This window comes from Sus scrofa, chromosome 14, assembly GCF_000003025.6.
Source record: "Sus scrofa isolate TJ Tabasco breed Duroc chromosome 14, Sscrofa11.1, whole genome shotgun sequence".
Lineage (NCBI taxonomy): Eukaryota > Metazoa > Chordata > Mammalia > Artiodactyla > Suidae > Sus > Sus scrofa.
This window is the reverse complement of record NC_010456.5, coordinates 104,088,216-104,106,931: the sequence shown is the minus strand read 5'-3', so window position 1 is coordinate 104,106,931 and position 18,716 is coordinate 104,088,216. Positions and strand designations below refer to the sequence as shown.

The window sequence follows — 18,716 nt, the reverse complement described above, 5'->3', positions numbered from 1 at the left end:
TATTAAATTGTTCTCAGATGCAAAAAGGGACTGAAATACATTGACAACAGTAGGAGTACTACATTCATGCGTGAGCGTTTGTTTTTTTTTAAATATAGTAGTAGCACAGAATGGTAGTTTCTATTCTGGATTTGTAAACCCACGAATGTCTGATTTTGCTGTAGCCTGTCCCATCTCCACTTTGCCGGTTTCCCAGATGGAAATCCAGGGTGCCGGCCTCCCTCTCAGGGACCCTCGGTCTAACTTCTCCCTCGCCCCTACCCCGCAGTCCACGCCCTTACCGAGCTCTAGAGGGAGCCCGCGGGCCGCGCGCCGCCGCGGATTGGTTTTCCGTGAGGTCGCCTAGTCGGCTGACCTTGTTCCAACACCTGTACTGCTGCTGCCGACAGCCAACGGGGGCGCCTGGGGAAACACCGCCCCTTGTGCCCTCACGGTATTCATGAGCTCCCAGTCCTCCACTAACACAGCCAGATACACATCGCTCCCCTTACGCGTGCGCCCGCCGTGACCCAGCCGGACTCTTCCCCGCCCAGGGAAGCCTGGTGGCTGGGTTGCCGCAGCACCCGGCGAGACTCCTTCCAGCCCGCTAGCTCCGGCCTTGGCCGCCCGCCGTCCCCGCCCCTGTCGGGCTCCCGGCAAAACCCGGAGAGACCGCGGTTCGGCGGCTCCCGGGAGGCGGCGCGGCGCTGCGTACTGAGCATGCGCAGTGAGCAAGGCCGGCTCCGGCGCAAGAAGGAAGCGTTCGCGGTGATCCCGGCGGCTGCGCTGGGGTATGCGGTACCGGCTAGCGTGGCTGCTGCACCCCGCGCTGCCCAGCACCTTCCGCTCCGTCCTCGGCGCACGCCTGCCGCCCCTGGAGCGCCTCTGTGGGTAAGCGGAGCGGAGCGTCCGGGCCCTCGGGGCCCGTGGGTCACGGCGGTTTGGAGCTCGGGTTGCAAAGTGGTGATTCAGCACTTAAAGCCGCCGCCGCCGCTCCTCACGCCGCCCCGTCCTGCGGGCCGGGGCCGGGACGGCCGTGTTGAGGCCGCCTGGGGCCCAGAAGGGTGGCTGGAGGGGAGAGAGCGAGGAGTCTGGCCCGAGAGGAGGGCGTCCTACGGACTGGTGAGGGCGGACGGAGGCTGTGACCCGGGGTCACGGGGCGTGTGTCACAAGTGCGGGGGGCTTGGCGCACGGGCGCCGAGTCACCCCGGCCCGCTCCCGGGAGCCGCGCTGGGCCGCGCCGCTTCGGGGCAGGGGGAGTCTGCCAGTGAGGGGCTGGGAACCCGAGGCTGACGGTCCCTTGCCGTGAGGTAAAGGAATTCGAGTCCAGGACGACCGCTTCTCACCTTCTTCCCAGCCGTGCTTTTTCCTGTGCGAACTGAGTTTCCACTATTATAAGGAAATCCCTGCATTGGGATCTGTAAAAGTTTGCCTGCCTGCACTTAGTGAGTAGCCCAGTGTTGGCTTTCCTGTAGGGAGAATTTGGGAGCCGGAAGATGCGTAGGATCCTTCACAGCAGCTCCCTTGTTTCACACCTGAGAACCGAGGCCCGGAGAGATTGTGTGATTTCCCCACAATTGCAGGTTGTGGCACGAACCGGGATGGGACGCACGTTTTTTTTGCCATCCGGTGGCGTGCTCTCTCCTCTTGGCTACTCTGTGTATACGGGAAATTTTCAGTCTTGTAGCGAACGCTGAATATACCCTTTACTGTGAAAAAACAGGAATTGGCAAAGCTGGGTAGTCTTGTCTTGCCTAACTTGGATACATCAGATTTGAACCCCTCCTCTGGTTTAAAAAATATCCAGGATCTACTAAAGGCAGGGCACAGTGATGACCCTCTGTGTAAGGAACGTGGTCTGCATTCAGAGTGGTTGGAGCGAATTAAGATGCCAGAAGAGTGTAGCCAGCAAAAAAAACGGTGTGTTTGAGAGAATCAGAAGACTGGCAGGACGTGTCTTAGGAGCTCGCTGCGGAGCAGAGATGGGAGAGGGGTCTGGGCTGGCCTTTGAAGGAAGGGCAGAAGGTGGGCAGGGGTGGGTATAGTCTAGCCTAGGTGTGCAGGTTAGTTGGTCCGTGTTGGGAGAACAGTGAGCAGATTAGTCTAGTTGGACCCTTAGAGAATTTACTTGGGGACATTAGGAGGAAACAAGTCTTGTGTTATAAAAGTAGGATCGTGCTAGCCCGGGCTTTGGCTTTTAGTTGCAGCTTTTCCAGAGAATAGTAGGTAGGGAGCCATCAAAATTTTTGAGGTGGGAAGTGATGTAATGAACTGGTAGTTTAGGAAATTAGTTTGGTGGCTGTGTGCAGGATTGTAAGGGAGTGGAGAGACCTGAGGCAGAGAAACTGCTTGGGACTTGGTTTCTACTGCCTGAACTAGGATAGTAGTAAAGATAATAAGAAAGCCTAATGTAAATGAAGAATCTGTGGAACTTTCCCTCTTCTATTTCCCACTACACCACAAAATCCATTACAGCATGGAAAAAGATCCCTGAATTTAGGGAAGTGGAGATGCTGAGCACAGGTGGGGTACCTCCCTGGTCCTCCTTCATGTCAGAACACTTTGTTTTTAATTGTTAATAGGCTGTATTTTGCTCCATCTTGTCTCCAGTGTACAGATTTGTAATTTTAAAGAAGGCATCAATTTTAAGTTTTATGCAACTAAAAGGTTTGTATATGTCCTATTTACAATTCTGTCTTCTCCGGTTTTCTCACACTGTTCTTCACTTTCATTGATGAAGTCTAGGGCATGGGTTGAACAACCAGAGCTTTCAAATAAGATTGTTCTCAGAGAGGGAAATTAGAGATTCAAAGCATAATAAATGAGATCAACTGTTTATAAAGCACTACACTGTAAATTAGTGGCTGAGGTGGTAAGGAAAATGCAGGTTGAATCAAAGGGATCGGGGTGTAGTTTTAGGAAGGAACATGTTAACATGAGTGCATGTGTAGTTACCACATATTTCAGATCTTAAGGAAGGAAATCAGTCCTATTCCTCATAGTAGGAAGAATGTGTTAACAGAGGCGGTTACGTAGCAATTTGCTGGAAGAGCTGGGCTTTTACTCATGTCTGTCTGGTGCCCAAATATGAGCTCTTAACTGCTATTTTATACTGCCTCTGCCAGTGTTTGGGCATTTATTTCCTGTTCTAACCTCTTGAGCAAGAGGTGGTCTTACGGCATTTGAATTAAGATCAGTACATTTACAAAGCACTCTCATTGTTCTTTTCAGCCATATTGGGTAAGCTGGGACTCTGCAGATTACCTGAACTGGGGGAACCTGGAGGTAATAGCCTATTCCCTGGCAACCACTTAAAACACCTGAGCATCTGTCTCATTTTGCAGGCAGCTCTATGTTACATTTATCTGTTCTACAGGCTTTTAAGAAACAGTGGTATGGAGTTCCTGTCATGGCTCGGCGGTGAAGGAACCATGAGGTTGAGGGTTCGATCCCTGGCCTCACTCAGTAAGTTAACGATCCGGTGTTGCCGTGAGCTGTGATGTAAGTCGCAGACGAGGCTCAGATCCAGCGTTGCTGTGGCTGTAGTGTAGGCCGGCAGCTACAGCTCAGATTCGACCCCTAGCCTGGCAACTCCATATGCCACAGGTGTGGCCCTAATAGCAAAAAAAAAAAAAAAAGAAAAAGAAAAAAGAAACAGTGGTATGCCAGCAGGTGGGATTAACTATTGAGATTCAGGCTTTTAAACTACTTTAACCAGAACGGTGTGTTTTAACAGTTTAAAAGGGCAGGATGCCTTTGAATATCTTTAGCCTTAGCCACACAGAATAAAGTTACAATCTGCCTATCTGCCTTAAAATTTAGAGTTGGGAACAGTCACATCAGGGAGTAATGTGGGGAGCAGAAGTTCAGTGTATGTTTTCTTGAGAATTGGTTTCTTTTCCATTTTTCTGTTACTATTTTAGACCTCCTCAAAAGGTACCCAGAGGTTCAGTGTGTTGCTGTGGCTGTGGTGAGGGCTGGCAGCTTCAGCTCCATTTGGACCCCTAGCCTGGGAACCTCCATATCCTGCATGTGTGGCCCTAAAAAGACAAAAAAAAAAAAAAAAGTATGTAACTTAAAAAAAGAAGTGGGAGTTCCCATTGTGGCTCAGAGGGTCAAGAACCTGACTGGTATCCATGAGAATGTGGATTCGAGCCCTGACCTTGCCCAGTGGGTTAAGGATCTGGCGTTGCTGCGAGCCGCAGTGTAGGTTGTAGATGTGGCTGGGATCTGGCATTGCTGTGGCTGTGGTGTAGGCTGGCAGCTGCAGCTGTGATTTGAGATTTGACCCCTAGCCTGGGAACTTCCATATTCTGCAGGTGCAGCCCTAAAAAGAAAAAAAAAAAGGCAGTACTCACAAGCTGTTCCTTAAGGGAAAGGTATCACCCTTCCTGACATATTTATCCCGTGAATGAGTGGTCTTTCTTCAAAACTGGTTTTCTCTGTTAATTTTCCTAGTTTTTTTTGGTTTCGTTTTTTGTTTTGGCTGCACTTGAGGCACATGGAGGTTCCCAGGGCCAGGAATCAAACCCTTGGCTGTAGTTTCAGCTTCTACCACAGCTGTGGCAAACAGTGGATCCTTAACCCACTGCACCTAAAAGGAACTTGTTGATTTTCCTAGTTTTGAATACAGGTTCGATGTTATAATTTTTTGAGTTTAGCTTGAAAATTGGAGTAATCTTTGAACCCTTCTTTTCCCTACGCCGCCTATTCCCTAAAGCAAACTTTCTTGACTCTTACATCCTAAAGTTCCTTGGAGTAAACTTGATCATCCATCACAATCCTGGTTCAGCCATAATAAATCTTCCCTGACATGTCATATCTACAAGTTTTATAACTGATTTTCCAGTCTCCTGTCTCCCTGTTAGTTGATCCTTATTATCAGATTCATCCCACTAATGTAATACTTTCCTCAAGCCATTGTCTTAGAATTACCACCAGTAATTCTACACTATTTCAGGATTAAGTCCATCCTTTTTTAAAAAATCTTATTAGTTTTTGGCAATGGTGAGCAGCAGCTTGATGTGGGATTTCAGTTCCTAGACCAGGGATTGAACCCAGGCTACAGGGGTGAAAGCACCAAGTCCAAACCACTAGACCACCAGGGAACTCCCAAATGCAAACCTATTGACCCAGCATTTAAGCATCTCCTAAGCTGGCCTTAGCCCAACTTTTAAACCTAACTTTCTTCTTCTCTCATCAGACTCAGTAATTTACTGATTCTTACACGTGACCTGTTCATTCCCAATTCTAGAATGCCCTTTCCTCTTTTCTTTATATGACTAAATCTTACCTTCTTTTTAGACTTTATACAGGTCATACAGTTAGCTTTCCTTTTTCTGAACTTAATGATTTAAAGAGATTTTGAAATAGCCATTTGACATTTAACCATATACTTACTGCCTCATATTTTTTATTCTTTTAATTATTTAATATTATATATGCTAGACTGTATAGAACAAAGAAGAATAATAAAATGAACACCTGTGTACTCACCATCTAGTTTAGGAAATTTCCAGTAACTTTGAAGCCCTCTGTGTTCCCCTCCCCACTTGCAACTTTCTCTCTCCCCTAGAGAGAGAATGTTTTCCTATATTTGGATAATAATTCTCTCTTTTTTTTTTTTACGGCCACACCTGTGGCATATGGAAGTTCCTGGGCTAGGGGTGGAACCAGGCTGCAGCTGAGGCCTACACCACAGCCACAGCAACACAGGATCCAAACCACATCTGTCACTTAGACTAAAACCTGTGGCAGTGCTGGATCCTTAGCTGAGTGAGGCCAGGGACAAACCTCCATCTTCATGAAGACTAGGTCAGGTCCTTAACCACAGTGAGCCACAATGGGAACTCTTCATTCTCTTGATTTTTCTTTATTGCTTTATCAATCTTAATATATTCCTAAACAATACATTGTTTAATTTTGCTTTTGGCCTTTATGGAAAATGTTCATCTCTGAGTTACTTTTTTGTTTCACGTTGCTTTTGAGATTCATTCACATAGATGTATGTGTTCACTGTTGAATGGCAATCCTATGTGAATATGCCACTAATTTTTTTCTATTCTGTTGTTGATAGAGATTTGAGTTGTTTCGATTTTTTTTCCTATCACAAATAGCCCACGTGGCTGGCTTGCCCTAGTACCTAGTCTTTTCTACCCACATTCACCAGGGATTTCATCCACTTATATATGCTTTGTACAGTTTGTAGCTAGTAACCACATATGCTTATTTAAATGTACATTAACTAAAATTAACAGTTCAGTTCCTTAGTCACCCTATCCACATTTCAAGTCATATGTGGCCTGTGGCTGCCTTATGGGGCAGTGCGGATATAGAACATATCCATCATCACAGAAGTTTTATGAAACTAGCCTGATCTGTATTCTCACAGTTCCCAAGTGTGTATCTCTTGCTAGGACCCCCTTGAATTTCAGATTTAGGTAATAAATTTCCTACTCACCATTTTCTTTTGGAACTCCAATATGCTCTTAAACTTAGGTCTACAACCTGTCTTCAAATCTTCTACTTCCAAACCTACCCCTGCCAGTTTTCTCCCTTATCCCAGTTAATGACATTGCTGGTCTTCCACTTGGTGTAGGCTAGCAACTTGGAATCATCCTTAACTCCTTTTTTTGTTTTCATGTGCCTCTCCCAGCATATATATCCAGATTTAGACTCTGCTCACTGCCACCACCCTGGTTCTAATCACACCCTCTCACCCAGGTTACTACAGTAGCCTCTTAACCAGTTTCTTTTCTTCCGTACTTGCCTCTCTACATATAGCTTGTTCTTGTCACCACTGACAGCATGATCTTTCTGAAATCCAAGACCCAGATCTTGGCTTCGGAATATTGAATACCTTGCAGTTGATCCTTGTTTTGCTCAGACTTAAAGCCCTTATAATGGTCAGGGAGGCTCTTTGGGCTCTGGCCTTTCCTTACCTCTCTCTCTGATCTTGTTTCCAAAATACTCTCTTCTATCCAGTCCCACTGGTCTCCTTGCTTGACTCGGTATTGCTCAGATTATTTGCAGTGTTTGCTCTTTGCTCAGATGCTCCTCTATCAGTGAGATCAGGGGGGCTTCACAGAGAACACAGTATTTGAGTAGTTTTTTTGGGGGGGGGGTGTTAGGGCTGCTCCCGCGGCACATGGAGGTTCCCAGGCTAGGGGTCTAATCAGAGCTACAGCTGCCAGCCTACACCACAGCCATGCCAGATCCGAGCTGTGTCTGTGACCTACACCACAGCTCATGGCCACACTGGATCCTTAACCCACTGAGTGAGGCCAGGGATCGAACCTGCAACCTCATGGTCCCTAGTTGGATTCATTTCCGCTTCGCCATGACGTGAGCAGATGTTTTTCAAGGAAATATAAAATTTGGATGAACAGAGAAGGGGAAGAGAGAGTATTTCAGATGGAAGGATGGTAATAGCAAAGGCTCAGAAGCAGGACAATTCAGACCATAATCAAGGAAGAGTGAGATTTTATCCTAAAGGAAGTTGGGAGCCTCAGATACCTTTTGAATAGCAGAATGACATACGTAAGTTGTGTTTTTGGATGACTAATCTGCTTTTTGAAATACAGTTGAAATGCAGGCAGAGATTGACAAAGAATCAAGAAATTGTGCAAATAACAAGGAAAGGAGAGTGTCTGCGGAAGTCATGTAGAAAGAAGGTTTGACAGTTTTGAATGGGTATTGTGGTGGGGATGGAGGAATCAAAGAGGCTTAAGGCCTTAGTGACTGTGAAATTAGGTAGGAGGAGTGCCTGTCGTGGCACAGCAGAAACAAATCTGACTAGGGGCCATGAGGTTTCGGGTTTGATCCCTGGCCACGCTCAGTGGCTTAAGGATCCAGTGTTGCTGTGGGCTATGCTGTAGGTTGCAGATAAGGCTGGGATCTGGCGTGGTTGTGGCTTAGGCCAGTAGCTGTAGCTGCACTTAGACCTCTAGCCTCTGAACCTCTGTATGCTGCAGGTGCGGCCCTAGAAAGCAAAAGAAAAAAAAAAAAAGAAAAGAAAAGAAATTAGGTAGGAGACACCACTGGGGTAGGGAAGGCTCTTGTGGGGAGATTCAGCTGCAGGCAGTGGGAAGAGGTCCAGCCAGGTGAGATGTCAGTGCTGCCTGGTGGGTGGCTGGTTTCTGAAGGCATACTAAGAGAACAGGTTGGTCAGCTGCAGCAGTAGGGCACAGTGATGCAGTTTTATTGGCACTTCAGAGCTGGCTTTATTGGGAACTTGGATAACTCGAGGCCCCTCATGGCAGCGGACAAGACAGAGTAGTCCTTAAACAACCAGAAAGAAAACCAAAATGATGATCCGGTTTGTAGATTGGTAGCTCAGGGAAGAGTTCAATTAAAAGATTTTGATGATCCTTTGCCTGGCATTACGGGCTATTTGATTTTAGGACATGGAGCAAGGGTCCCCTGAAATGCTATCCCTGTCACCTAGCACAGTGTCTAGCACATAGTAGGAGTTCAGTATTTGTTGGATGTATTTGTCAGGGACATGGGCTCCTGGAAGTAGGAAGCCCGAGTCATAAACATGATTCAATTTTTGCTTAGAATTTGCCATTTCTATACTCTAAATGTCAATGTAGCCAATAACTGGTATCTGTATGTGTTTTTTATGATAAAGAAATTAGAGGTTGGAGTGTATTTCCAAGATTTCTTGCAGTTCTGAGTTATTCATAGCAACTAAATTGTTTTGAAAAGGGATAGGACAGTGTGGTAGAAAAGAGCTCCTGGGTACAAAGGCTCAATTCACCTGGATTCTAGTCTTGGTTTTCCATTAGCTTCACTGTGTGGTTGTGGATGTTAGACGAGATCATCTTTAAAGTTCCTACTACCTCTGTGAATCTGAGACCTTCTGTTTATGAAGACTCTAATCTCAGAGTTCCCATTGTGGCTCAGTGGTAATAAACCCAACTAGCATCCATGAGGAGGTGAGTTCAATTCCTGGCCTTGCTCAATGGGTTAAGGATCCAGCTTTCTGTGAACTGTGATGTAGGTTGCAGACATGGCTTGGATCCCACTTGGTGTGGCTGTGGCGTAGACTGGCAGCTGTAGCTCAATTTACCCTTAGTCTGGGAACTTCCATATGCCTTGCTCTCTAGCTGTACTATGGCTCTGATAATAGTCAGTTTCTCATAGTCAATTGGAGTGACGATGCTAGTGAAACCGAGTTGCTGGCAGTAAAGATTATATAGTTGTTTTATGAAATGATAGATAAAGAATATTCCTTTGACAGCTCATCTGATACATATCAATATTTATAATCAGTTGGTGCTCTTACTAGTTTTAATTTTTCAAGTAGCTCTAGTTTCCTTTGTAGTATAACAACAAAGTCTCAAGTTCAGGTTATGATATAAAAAAAGAATGTGTATATATGTATGACTGAGTTACTTTGCAATACAGCAGAAATTGGCACATTGCAAATCAATTGTATTTTATTTAATTTTTATTCATTTATTTTTTTGGTCTTTTTGTCTTTTTAGGACCTCACCTGAGACACATGGAGGTTCCCAGGCTAGGGGTCTAATTGGAGCTGTAGCTTCTGGCCTATGCCACAGCCACAGCAATGCGGGATCCAAGCTGTGTCTGCCACCTACACCATTGCTCATGGCAACGCAGGATCCTTAACCCACTGAGCAAGGCCAGGGATCGAACCTGCAACCTCATGGTTCCTAGTCGTATTGATTCTGCTGCACCACCACGGGAACTCCCTGAACAATTTATTTTGAAATTTATTTTAATATTTCCGGATAATATGCTATACTGTTATTCCTTGATTTCTCTCTTTCTTTTTTTTTGCTTTTTAGGGCTGCACCTGCAGCATATGCAAGTTCCCAGGCTAAGGGTCTAATTGGAGCTACAGCTGCTGGCCTACACCACAGCCATAGCAATATAAGTTCCAAGCCGCATTTGCAGCCTACACTGCAGCTCGAGGCAATGCCGGATCCTCAATCCACTGAGACCAGGGATCAAACCTGCATTCTCATGGATACTAGATGGGTTGGTAAGCCATGGAGACACGACAGAAACTCCTCTTTTCCCTTGCTTGTCTTAGTGGGTTAAGGATGTGGTGTTGCCATAAGCTGTGGCATAGCTCACAGATGTGGCTCAGATCCAGTGTTGCAGTTTTGCTGTGGCTGTGGTGTAGGCCTGCAGCTACAGGTCCAATTTGACCCCTAGCCATGGACCTTCCATATGCCACAGGTGCAGCTATTAAAAAAAAAAAAAAAAAGATCTTCTATTTCCTAAACAGGTGTAGATCTGAGTTTTAGTATGATCAACACATTTGTAGAATAAATCTGCAAAATTGTGAGAGATATATGAATGACTTCTGTTCCTCCATCCAGCTCTAGAATTGTAGGATCTTTTTTTTTTTTTTTTGTCTTTTTAGGACCGCACCCATGGCATATGGAGGTTCCCAGGCTAGAGGTCTAATTGGAACTACAGTTGCTGGCCACAGCCATGCCAGATCTGAGCCGAGTCTGCGACCCACACCACAGCTTACGGCAATGCTGGATCCTTACTTAATCCACTGAGTGAGGCCAGGGATTGAACCTGCAACCTCATGGTTCCTAGTCGTGTTGTTTCTGCTGTGCCACCACGGGCACTCCTATAATTGTATGATTCTAAGTAGGAAAGAATTAAATGATTTTACAGATTAACACATGGTTAAATCAACAAACTTTTGAAGAGATCCTTTGCAGAACTTAGATTAAAAAAGACACAACTTTTCTTCTTTTCCCTCCTTCCTTCCTTTTGATTGTTCATTGCAGATTTCAATTTATTTGTTTTCTTGCAGTTTTAATGAGATATAATTGACATACAGCAGGGTATAAGTCCTAGGTATACAGCATATTGATTTGACTGACAAACATCATGAAGTGATTACTACAGTAAATTTGCAGAACATCCATCATCTCATATAGATACACAACTAAAGAAATAGAAAAAAAATTTTTTTCCTTGTGATGAAAACTCTTAGGATTTACTCTCAATGACTTTCATATATAACATAGAACAGTGTTAACTATATCATGTTGTACATTACACTCCTAGTACTTATTTATCCCATAACTGGAAGTTTGTAAGTTTGTACCTTTGACTGCCTTCATCCAGTTCTCCCTTCCCACATCCCTCTTCTTCTGGTAACCACAACTCTGATCTCTCTTTCTCTTTTTTTGGGGGGTGAGTGGGGTGAGGAGTGCTACACCAACAACATATGAAAACTCGCAGGCTAGGGGTCAAATTGTAGTTGCTGGCCTACACCATGGCCGCATCAACTTGTGATTAGAGCTGTGTCTGCAACCTACACCATAGCTCAAGGCAACACTGGGTCCTTAACCCACTGAGTGAGGCCAGGGATTGAACCCACATCCTCGTGGATACTAGATGGATTTGTTACCACTGAGCCACAATGGCAACTCCCTGATCTCTCTTTTTTTTAAAATCATGCTAAAATTTATTGTATTTTTGTTTTTCAATGGCCATACCCATGGCATGTGGAAATTCCTGGGCCAGGGATTGAACTTGAGCCACAGCTGCAGCAATACCCGATCCTTTTAACCCACTGCACAGGGCCTGGATGGAACCCATGTCTCCCCGGCAACCCAAGCTGCTGCATTTGGATTCTTAACCCACTGCACTACAGCAGGAGCTCCTCTGATCTCTTTTTCTGTGTTTTTTTATTTGTTTTTGAAGTATAATTGACTTACAACACTATGTTAGTTCCTGTTACACAACATAGCAATTTGATATTTCTGTATGTTTCAAAATGATCACCATGGTAAGTCTGGTTATCATCTCATCATACAAAGATATTACATAATTGTTGAATCCCTGTACTATATATTTCATACCCATGACTCATTTATTTTGCAACTCATTTATTTTGAACCTCTTCATCTCCCTCACCTATTTCTTTCTTCCCCTCAGTCCTTTCCCCAATGGCAGCCACATGTTTATTCTCTGTATCTATGATTTTTTTTTAAATTTTAATTTAATTTTTTTTTGTCTCTTTAGGGCCACATCCATAGCATATGGAGGTTCCCAGGCTAGGGGTCAAATCAGAGCTGTAGCCGCTGGCCTACACCACAGCCACAGCAACAAGGGATCCGAGCTGCGTCTGCGACCTGCACCACAGCTCACAGCAACACTGGATCCTTAACCCACTGAGTAGGCCAGGGATCGAACCTGCATCCTCGTGGATAACTAGTCAGATTCGTTTCCCCTGAGCCACGATGGGAACTCCCTGTGATTCTGTTTTTAACATAACACCCTATAGGTCCATCTATGTTGTTGCAAATGACAAAATTTTATTCTTTTTTATGTTTGAGCAGTATTCCATTGTGTGATTTTATGTATATATAATATATGACATATTCTTTATTCATCTATTAAAGTGCACTTAGGTTACTTCCATAACTTGACTAGTGTAAATCATGCTGCAGTGAAATGATAAATCTGATAGAGTTATACAGAGAACTCATACAACTCAGCATGTTCTTGTCACCGCTGACAGCATGATCTTTCTGAAATCCAAGTCCCAGATCTTGGCTTCGGAATATTGAATACCTTGCAGTTGATCCCTGTTTTGCTCAGACTTAAAGCCCTTATAATGGTCAGGGAGGCTCTTTGGGCTCTGGCCTTTCCTTACCTCTCTCTCTGATCTTGTTTCCAAAATACTCTCTTCTATCCAGTCCCACTGGTCTCCTTGCTTGACTCGGTATTGCTCAGATTATTTGCAGTGTTTGCTCTCTGTTCAGATGCTCCTCTACAGGGGGGCTTCACAGAAAATACAGTATTTGAACAAATTTTTTTTTTTTTTTTTTTTTTTTGTCTTTTTGCCTTTTTCTGGGGCTGCTCCTATGGCACATGGAGATTCCCAGGCTAGGGGTCTAATCGGAGCTGTAACCACCGGCCTACACCAGAGCCATAGCAATGCAGGATCCGAGCCACATCTGCAACCTACACCACAGCTCATGGCCACACCGGATCCTTAACCCACTGAGCAATGCCAGGGATCGAACCCACAACCTCATAGTTCCTAGTCGGATTCGTTAACCACTGCGCCACGACGGGAACTCCTGAGCAAATGTTTTCGAAGGAAATGTAAAATTTGGATGAACAGAGAAGGGGAAGAGAGAGTATTTCAGATGGAAGTAATGGTAATAGCAAAGGCTCAGAAGCAGGGCAATTCAGACTATAATCAAGAAGAAGTGAGATTTTATCCTGAAGAAGTCGAGAGCCTCAGATACCTTTTGAGTAGCAGAATGACATACGTAAGTTGTGTTTTTGGATGACTAATCTGCTTTTTGAAATACAGTTGAAATGCAGGCAGAGATTGACAAAGAATCAAGGAGAGTGTCTGCAGAAGTCAGGTAGAAAGAAGATTTTTCAGGAGTTCTCGTCGTGACACAGTGGTTAACGAATCCGACTAGGAACCATGAGGTCGCGGGTTTGATTCCTGGCCTTGCTCAGTGGGTTAAGGATCCAGTGTCGCCATGAGCTGTGGTGTAGGTTGCAGATACGGTTCGGATCCCGCGTTGCTGTGGCTCTGGCGTAGGCTGGCGGCTACAGCTCCGATTGGATCCCTAGCCTGGGAACCTCCATATGCCACAGGAGTGGCCCAAGAAAAGGCAAAAAAAAAAAAAAAAAAAAAAGATTTTTCAGTTTTGCTTGGGTATTGGGGTGGGGGGCAGATGGAGGAATCCAGGAGATCTTGTCAGAATTAATGATTATAAAGGTGAGAGTTTTTTCCGAACTTTTAATCTGTTCCATTAATATGTAAGTCTGACTTTATCCAGACCACACTATTTGATTACTGAATGCAGGTTACCCAGCTTTGGGAGAAATATCACTAAATCAATGTTATCTATATTTTCATTATCCTATCAGTTGGCACTCAGTTTTGATTTGTCCTTTATTGGTTATAATTACTTTGATTACTTTAAGGTAGTTCGTCTCAGGCTTTTCCACTGTAAAGATACTCTTTTTTCTTTGTTGTAAGCATCTTCAGGGGGATACTTTAAAACTACATAAATATAATGTTCCTCCTCAAACTTTTAACTTATTTATATCAGTTGGACTTAGGATATACTGTTTTATTTAAACAATTTTAATCTGTTACTATCATTATTTAATCTTAAGCTCAAGTTGTCTCGGACGGGCTGTCCCTCTTAAGCTGGCTCCTGTATCCATTTAACACCCATCCTCCTTTTTTTTTTTTTTTTTTTTTTTTTTTTGTCTTTTTAGCTATTTCTTGGGCCGCTCCCTCGGCATATGGAGGTTCCCAGGCTAGGGGTTGAATCGGAGCTGCAGCCACCGGCCTACGCCAGAGCCACAGCAACGCGGGATCCGAGCCGCGTCTGCAACCTACACCACAGCTCACGGCAACGCCGGATCGTTAACCCACTGAGCAAGGGCAGGGACCGAACCCGAAACCTCATGGTTCCTAGCTGGATTCGTTAACCACTGTGCCACGACAGGAACTCCCCATCCTCCTTTTAGTATTTTCTTATTTTTTGGTACAGCAAGATGTTCCAGGCTCATCCTCTCATTGCCCTGATCCAGTCCTGGAATCAACCATGTCTCCAAGGAACCCTAGTGGAGATTAAAATTTAGAAACCAGGAGTTCCCATTGTGGCTCAGTGGTAATGAACCTAACTAGTATCCATGAGGATGTGCATTCAATCCCTGGCCTCACTCAGTGGGTTAAGGATCTGGCATTGCCGTGAGCGGTGGTGTAGGTCACAGACATGGCTGGGATCTGGTGTTGCTGTGGCTGTGGCACAGGCCAGGAGCTGCAGCTCCGATTCAACCCCTAGCCACAGGTGCAACCCAAAAAAGCCAAAAAAAAATTTAGAAACCAAGTTTTAGATACTTAATGTAACTCATTGCTATTTGGGGAGAAAGAGGAGGATAGCTACTTCTAGGCCCTCTTACTAGACAGAGCTAGAAATATATGTATGTAAATAGGTATTTATTATAGATAGGGGTACATAGATATACGTATGCTATACAGAGACACATGTTAACATCTATATTTATTTCCAATCTGCCTATAGTTATATATTGAAAACCATGAATCACACAGATAACCTCCATTTCCAGTCAGGAACTACAAGGTACATTTTAGCTTTTTTCCTTTCCATGTTTATAATTCTTTGCTTGATAGTGAGGACCCTGGTTCTTACTATCCTTGATAAATATACTTATTTAATCCATCCCCCTTAATGTAACTAACATCTCATCATTGCTGTCCCCTCTCCCCCTGCTCCCCGCCCCCAGGCCCTTTGAGGTGCTTCCTGGGTACCACTACTCCGTGTTGGCTGTCCCAGGAGTCATTGCCCTTTTTATTGTGTTAGAGCTTTGACACCTTGCTTGAGGCTGTTTCCTCAAAGGTATGCATGATGCCTCCTTAACCCTGATTAGGCCTAACTACGTTGCTGGGCTACCAAGAGCAGTTCTGCTCTCCTCACCCACTCAGAAACAGGGGTATATCTAGCCTTTATGTTAACTACCCTAACATTTGTAAATGGAGTTTGTAAAAAGACCTAACTTTGCATTAACTTTTTTATTTTTGATGATGTAGAGGGTCTGGATACAGATGTATTTTTAATTTTTAAAAAGCTTTTCATTGGAGTTCCCTCATGGCTTAGTGAGTCACTGCTGTGGCTCAAATCACTGCTGTGGTGCAGGTTCCATCCCTGGTTGAGGAACTTCCAAATGCCGCAGGTGAGGCCAAATTTTGTTTTGAACTAATCTTAGACTTAGAAGACAGTTGCAGAAACAATACACTTAAACATTGCATAATTATTAAGAACAAGAAATTAATGCAGTTCTTGTTGTGGCTCAGTGGGTTCAGGATATGGGTTCTATCCCTGTCATTGCTCAGTGGGTTAAGGATCCGGCATTTGCTGTAAGCTGAGGTCTAGGTCACAGTTGTGGCTCAGATCCAGTTTTGCTGTGGCGCAGGCCAGGAGCTGCAGCTCCTATTGGAACCCTAGCCTGGGAACCTCCATATGCCACAGGTGTGGCCACTTAAAAGAAAAAAAAGAACTAGAAATTAATATCTTTACCTTCATAGTTGATAAATAAGTATCTTAGAAGAGATGCTTTGAAACTGTGCAAATCCTTTTTTACTTCTTAGTATCCACTCGTAGTTCTTTGCAACATTTATTACTGCACATAATGGTGATTATTTCTCTTTACTTATTAATTGTAATTCTCTGAGGGAGAGCTGTTTTTCTCTCATTTGTTTACATATTTACTTATTTTTATCAGTATGAACTCAAAAATATTTAGTGTTAAAATTCATTGCTGTCAGTTGTTTATTTGTTGCTGAAATTGTTCTGTCTTTGGCCATTAGCATCTTTGGGTTGGCCCCTGTGTATTTTCAATAAATCCTCATCTTTTTTAGAGAACTTCTTTCTTTCTGTCACTGTAAGATGTTTCAGACTCACATTGTATTTTCTTTGCTCTAACCCTGGAATCAACTACTTGATTCCTCTTAATGGAAAATGATGTTAAGGGATCATGATCTGGGCAGTGGATTTCCTGACTGTCACTGCGGTGTCATTACTTTCAGTGGATGGTCTAGCCACCCCCACACATGGATATGTTTATATTTCTATATCTCTGTGTGTATATGTGTGTGCTCATATGAGTTTGTATTGATAATACCTCTGATTCCAACTTAATATTACAAACTTTATTCTTTTTCCTTATAATTTCTTCCTCTAACAATGAGTATATTGGATATCATTATTGACAGTTTATTTACTTATTTCATCAGTTCTGGTGTACATATAAAGTATTTTCATAATTGCCTATACCTCTGTAAGAAGCATTTTTCTTTTCTTTTCTGTGGCATGTGGAAGTTCCTAGCCCAGGTTCAGACTTGCCCCACAGCGGTGATAACATTGGATCCTTAATGGCTAGGCCACCAGGAAACTCTAAGAAACTTTTTTTTTTTTTTTTTTTTTTTTTTTTTGCTTTTCGGGCCACATCTGTGCCATATGAAAGTTCGCAGACTAGGGGTCAAATCGGAGCTGCAGCTGCTGGCCTGTGCCACAGCAACACCAGATCCCAGCCATGTCTGTGACCTATACCACAGTTCACAGCAACACCGGATCCTTAAGCCACTGAGCAAGGCCAAGGATTGAACCCACATCCTCATGGATAATAGTTGGGATCATAACCCACTGAGCCAGAAGGGGAACTCCCTCTTCCAAGAAACATTTAAAATAACTATATCATAACATTCATGTACAGTCCTTTATACCTTTATTGTATCCAGTCAAAATACTACTTTCTAGGTAGATTGTTTCATTTCTTTCCTACCTTCTTTAGTATGATTTATATGTTTGTTTATAATACAGTTAGTTTCTCTCATTAGTGTTTTCTCTTTTGCACACCCACATCCTAATTGATTTTTTTTTTTTTAAATCTTTCTAGGGCCACACTTACAGCATATGGAAGTTCCCAGGCTAGGGGTTGAATCAGAGCTGTAGCTGCTGGCCTACACCATAACCACAGCAATGCAGGATCTGAGCCACATCTGTGACCTACACCACAGTTCATGGCAATGCCGGATCTTTACCACTGAGCAAGGCCAGGGATCGATCCTGCATCCTCATGGATGCTAGTCAGATTCATTTCCACTGAGCCACAATGGGAACTCCCCTGATTGATTTTAATGGTTTATTTTTATTATTTTTATTGTGAAACATACGTAAGATTTGCCATTTATACTTTTTTTTTTTTTTTTTTAAAGGGCCACACTCATGGCATATGGAGGTTCTCAGGCTAGGGGTCTAATCGGAGCTGTAGCCGCCAGCCTACGCCAGAGCCAAAGCAATGCTAGATCTGAGCCTCATTTGCAACCTACACCACAGCTCACAGCAACACTGGATCCTTAACCCCCTGAGCGAGGCCAGGGATCGAACCGCAACCTCATGGTTCCTAGTTGGATTTGTTTCCACTGTGCCACGCCGGGAACTCCTTTTATTTATTTTATTTAATTAATTTATTTGTTTTAGGGAGACATTTATACATTTTTAAGTGTACCTTTCAGTGTCACTAACTGTATCACATCAGTGTAGTTACATTGTTGTACAACCATCACCACAACCCAGCCCCAGAACTTTCTCATTTTCCCAAACTGGAACTGTGTATCTGGCAGTAACTCCCCAACACTCCTTCCCTTTACCCTCTGGCAACTATCATTCTACTTTCTGTCTCTGAATTTGACTACTCTGATATCACATACAAGGGGAATCATACACTATTTGTTCTTTTGTGACTGGTTTATTTTACTTAACCTGATGTCTTCAAGGTTCATCCATGTTGGGATTCTGTATTTTTTTTTCTTTTCTTTTTTGGCCTTACCCGAGGCATATGGGAGTTTCTGGACCAAAGATTGAATCAGAGCTGCAGCTGTGACCTGCACCACAGCAGGAACTCTTAATTCTGTATTCATTTTTAAACTGTACTTGCCAGAGTCTAGGGAATTCCTAGCAGTATCACTGCTATTAAGAGGCCCTGAGATGGCGAGGTGGGGACTCTTAACTTGTTCTGCTCACCTTGAACTAGAGTAGTTGAGTTTTAAGAATTATACTTCTGTAAGATTTCAGTAGAGGAAAGCATATTTTCTTAGTTTAAGAACCACATAATGAATGGTATTCAAGCTACAACTTTAATACTCGCTGGCATGGCGCTCCCGACACAAC

The 18,716-nt window shown here is 43.8% G+C and overlaps 1 protein-coding gene across 6 annotated transcripts in view; it reads left to right on the top strand.

Moving 5' to 3' along the window:
* Window positions 361-18,716, top strand: part of IDE (insulin degrading enzyme) — a 114,537-nt gene continuing 96,181 nt past the window's right edge. The window contains exons 1-2 of one of the 6 annotated variants that reach the window (XM_021074000.1): window positions 709-870; window positions 11,563-11,661. Coding sequence is in view for 2 of the 6 variants with exons in the window: in XM_001925381.7 (XP_001925416.3) it covers window positions 773-870 (98 nt within the window). In the remaining 4 variants the exon portion in view is untranslated. Of the gene's footprint in view, window positions 871-1,082; window positions 1,102-11,562; window positions 11,662-15,088; window positions 15,111-18,716 lie in introns of those variants that run through there. The other 5 variants (XM_021074003.1, XM_001925381.7, XM_005671285.3 and 2 more) reach the window with 5 other exon arrangements.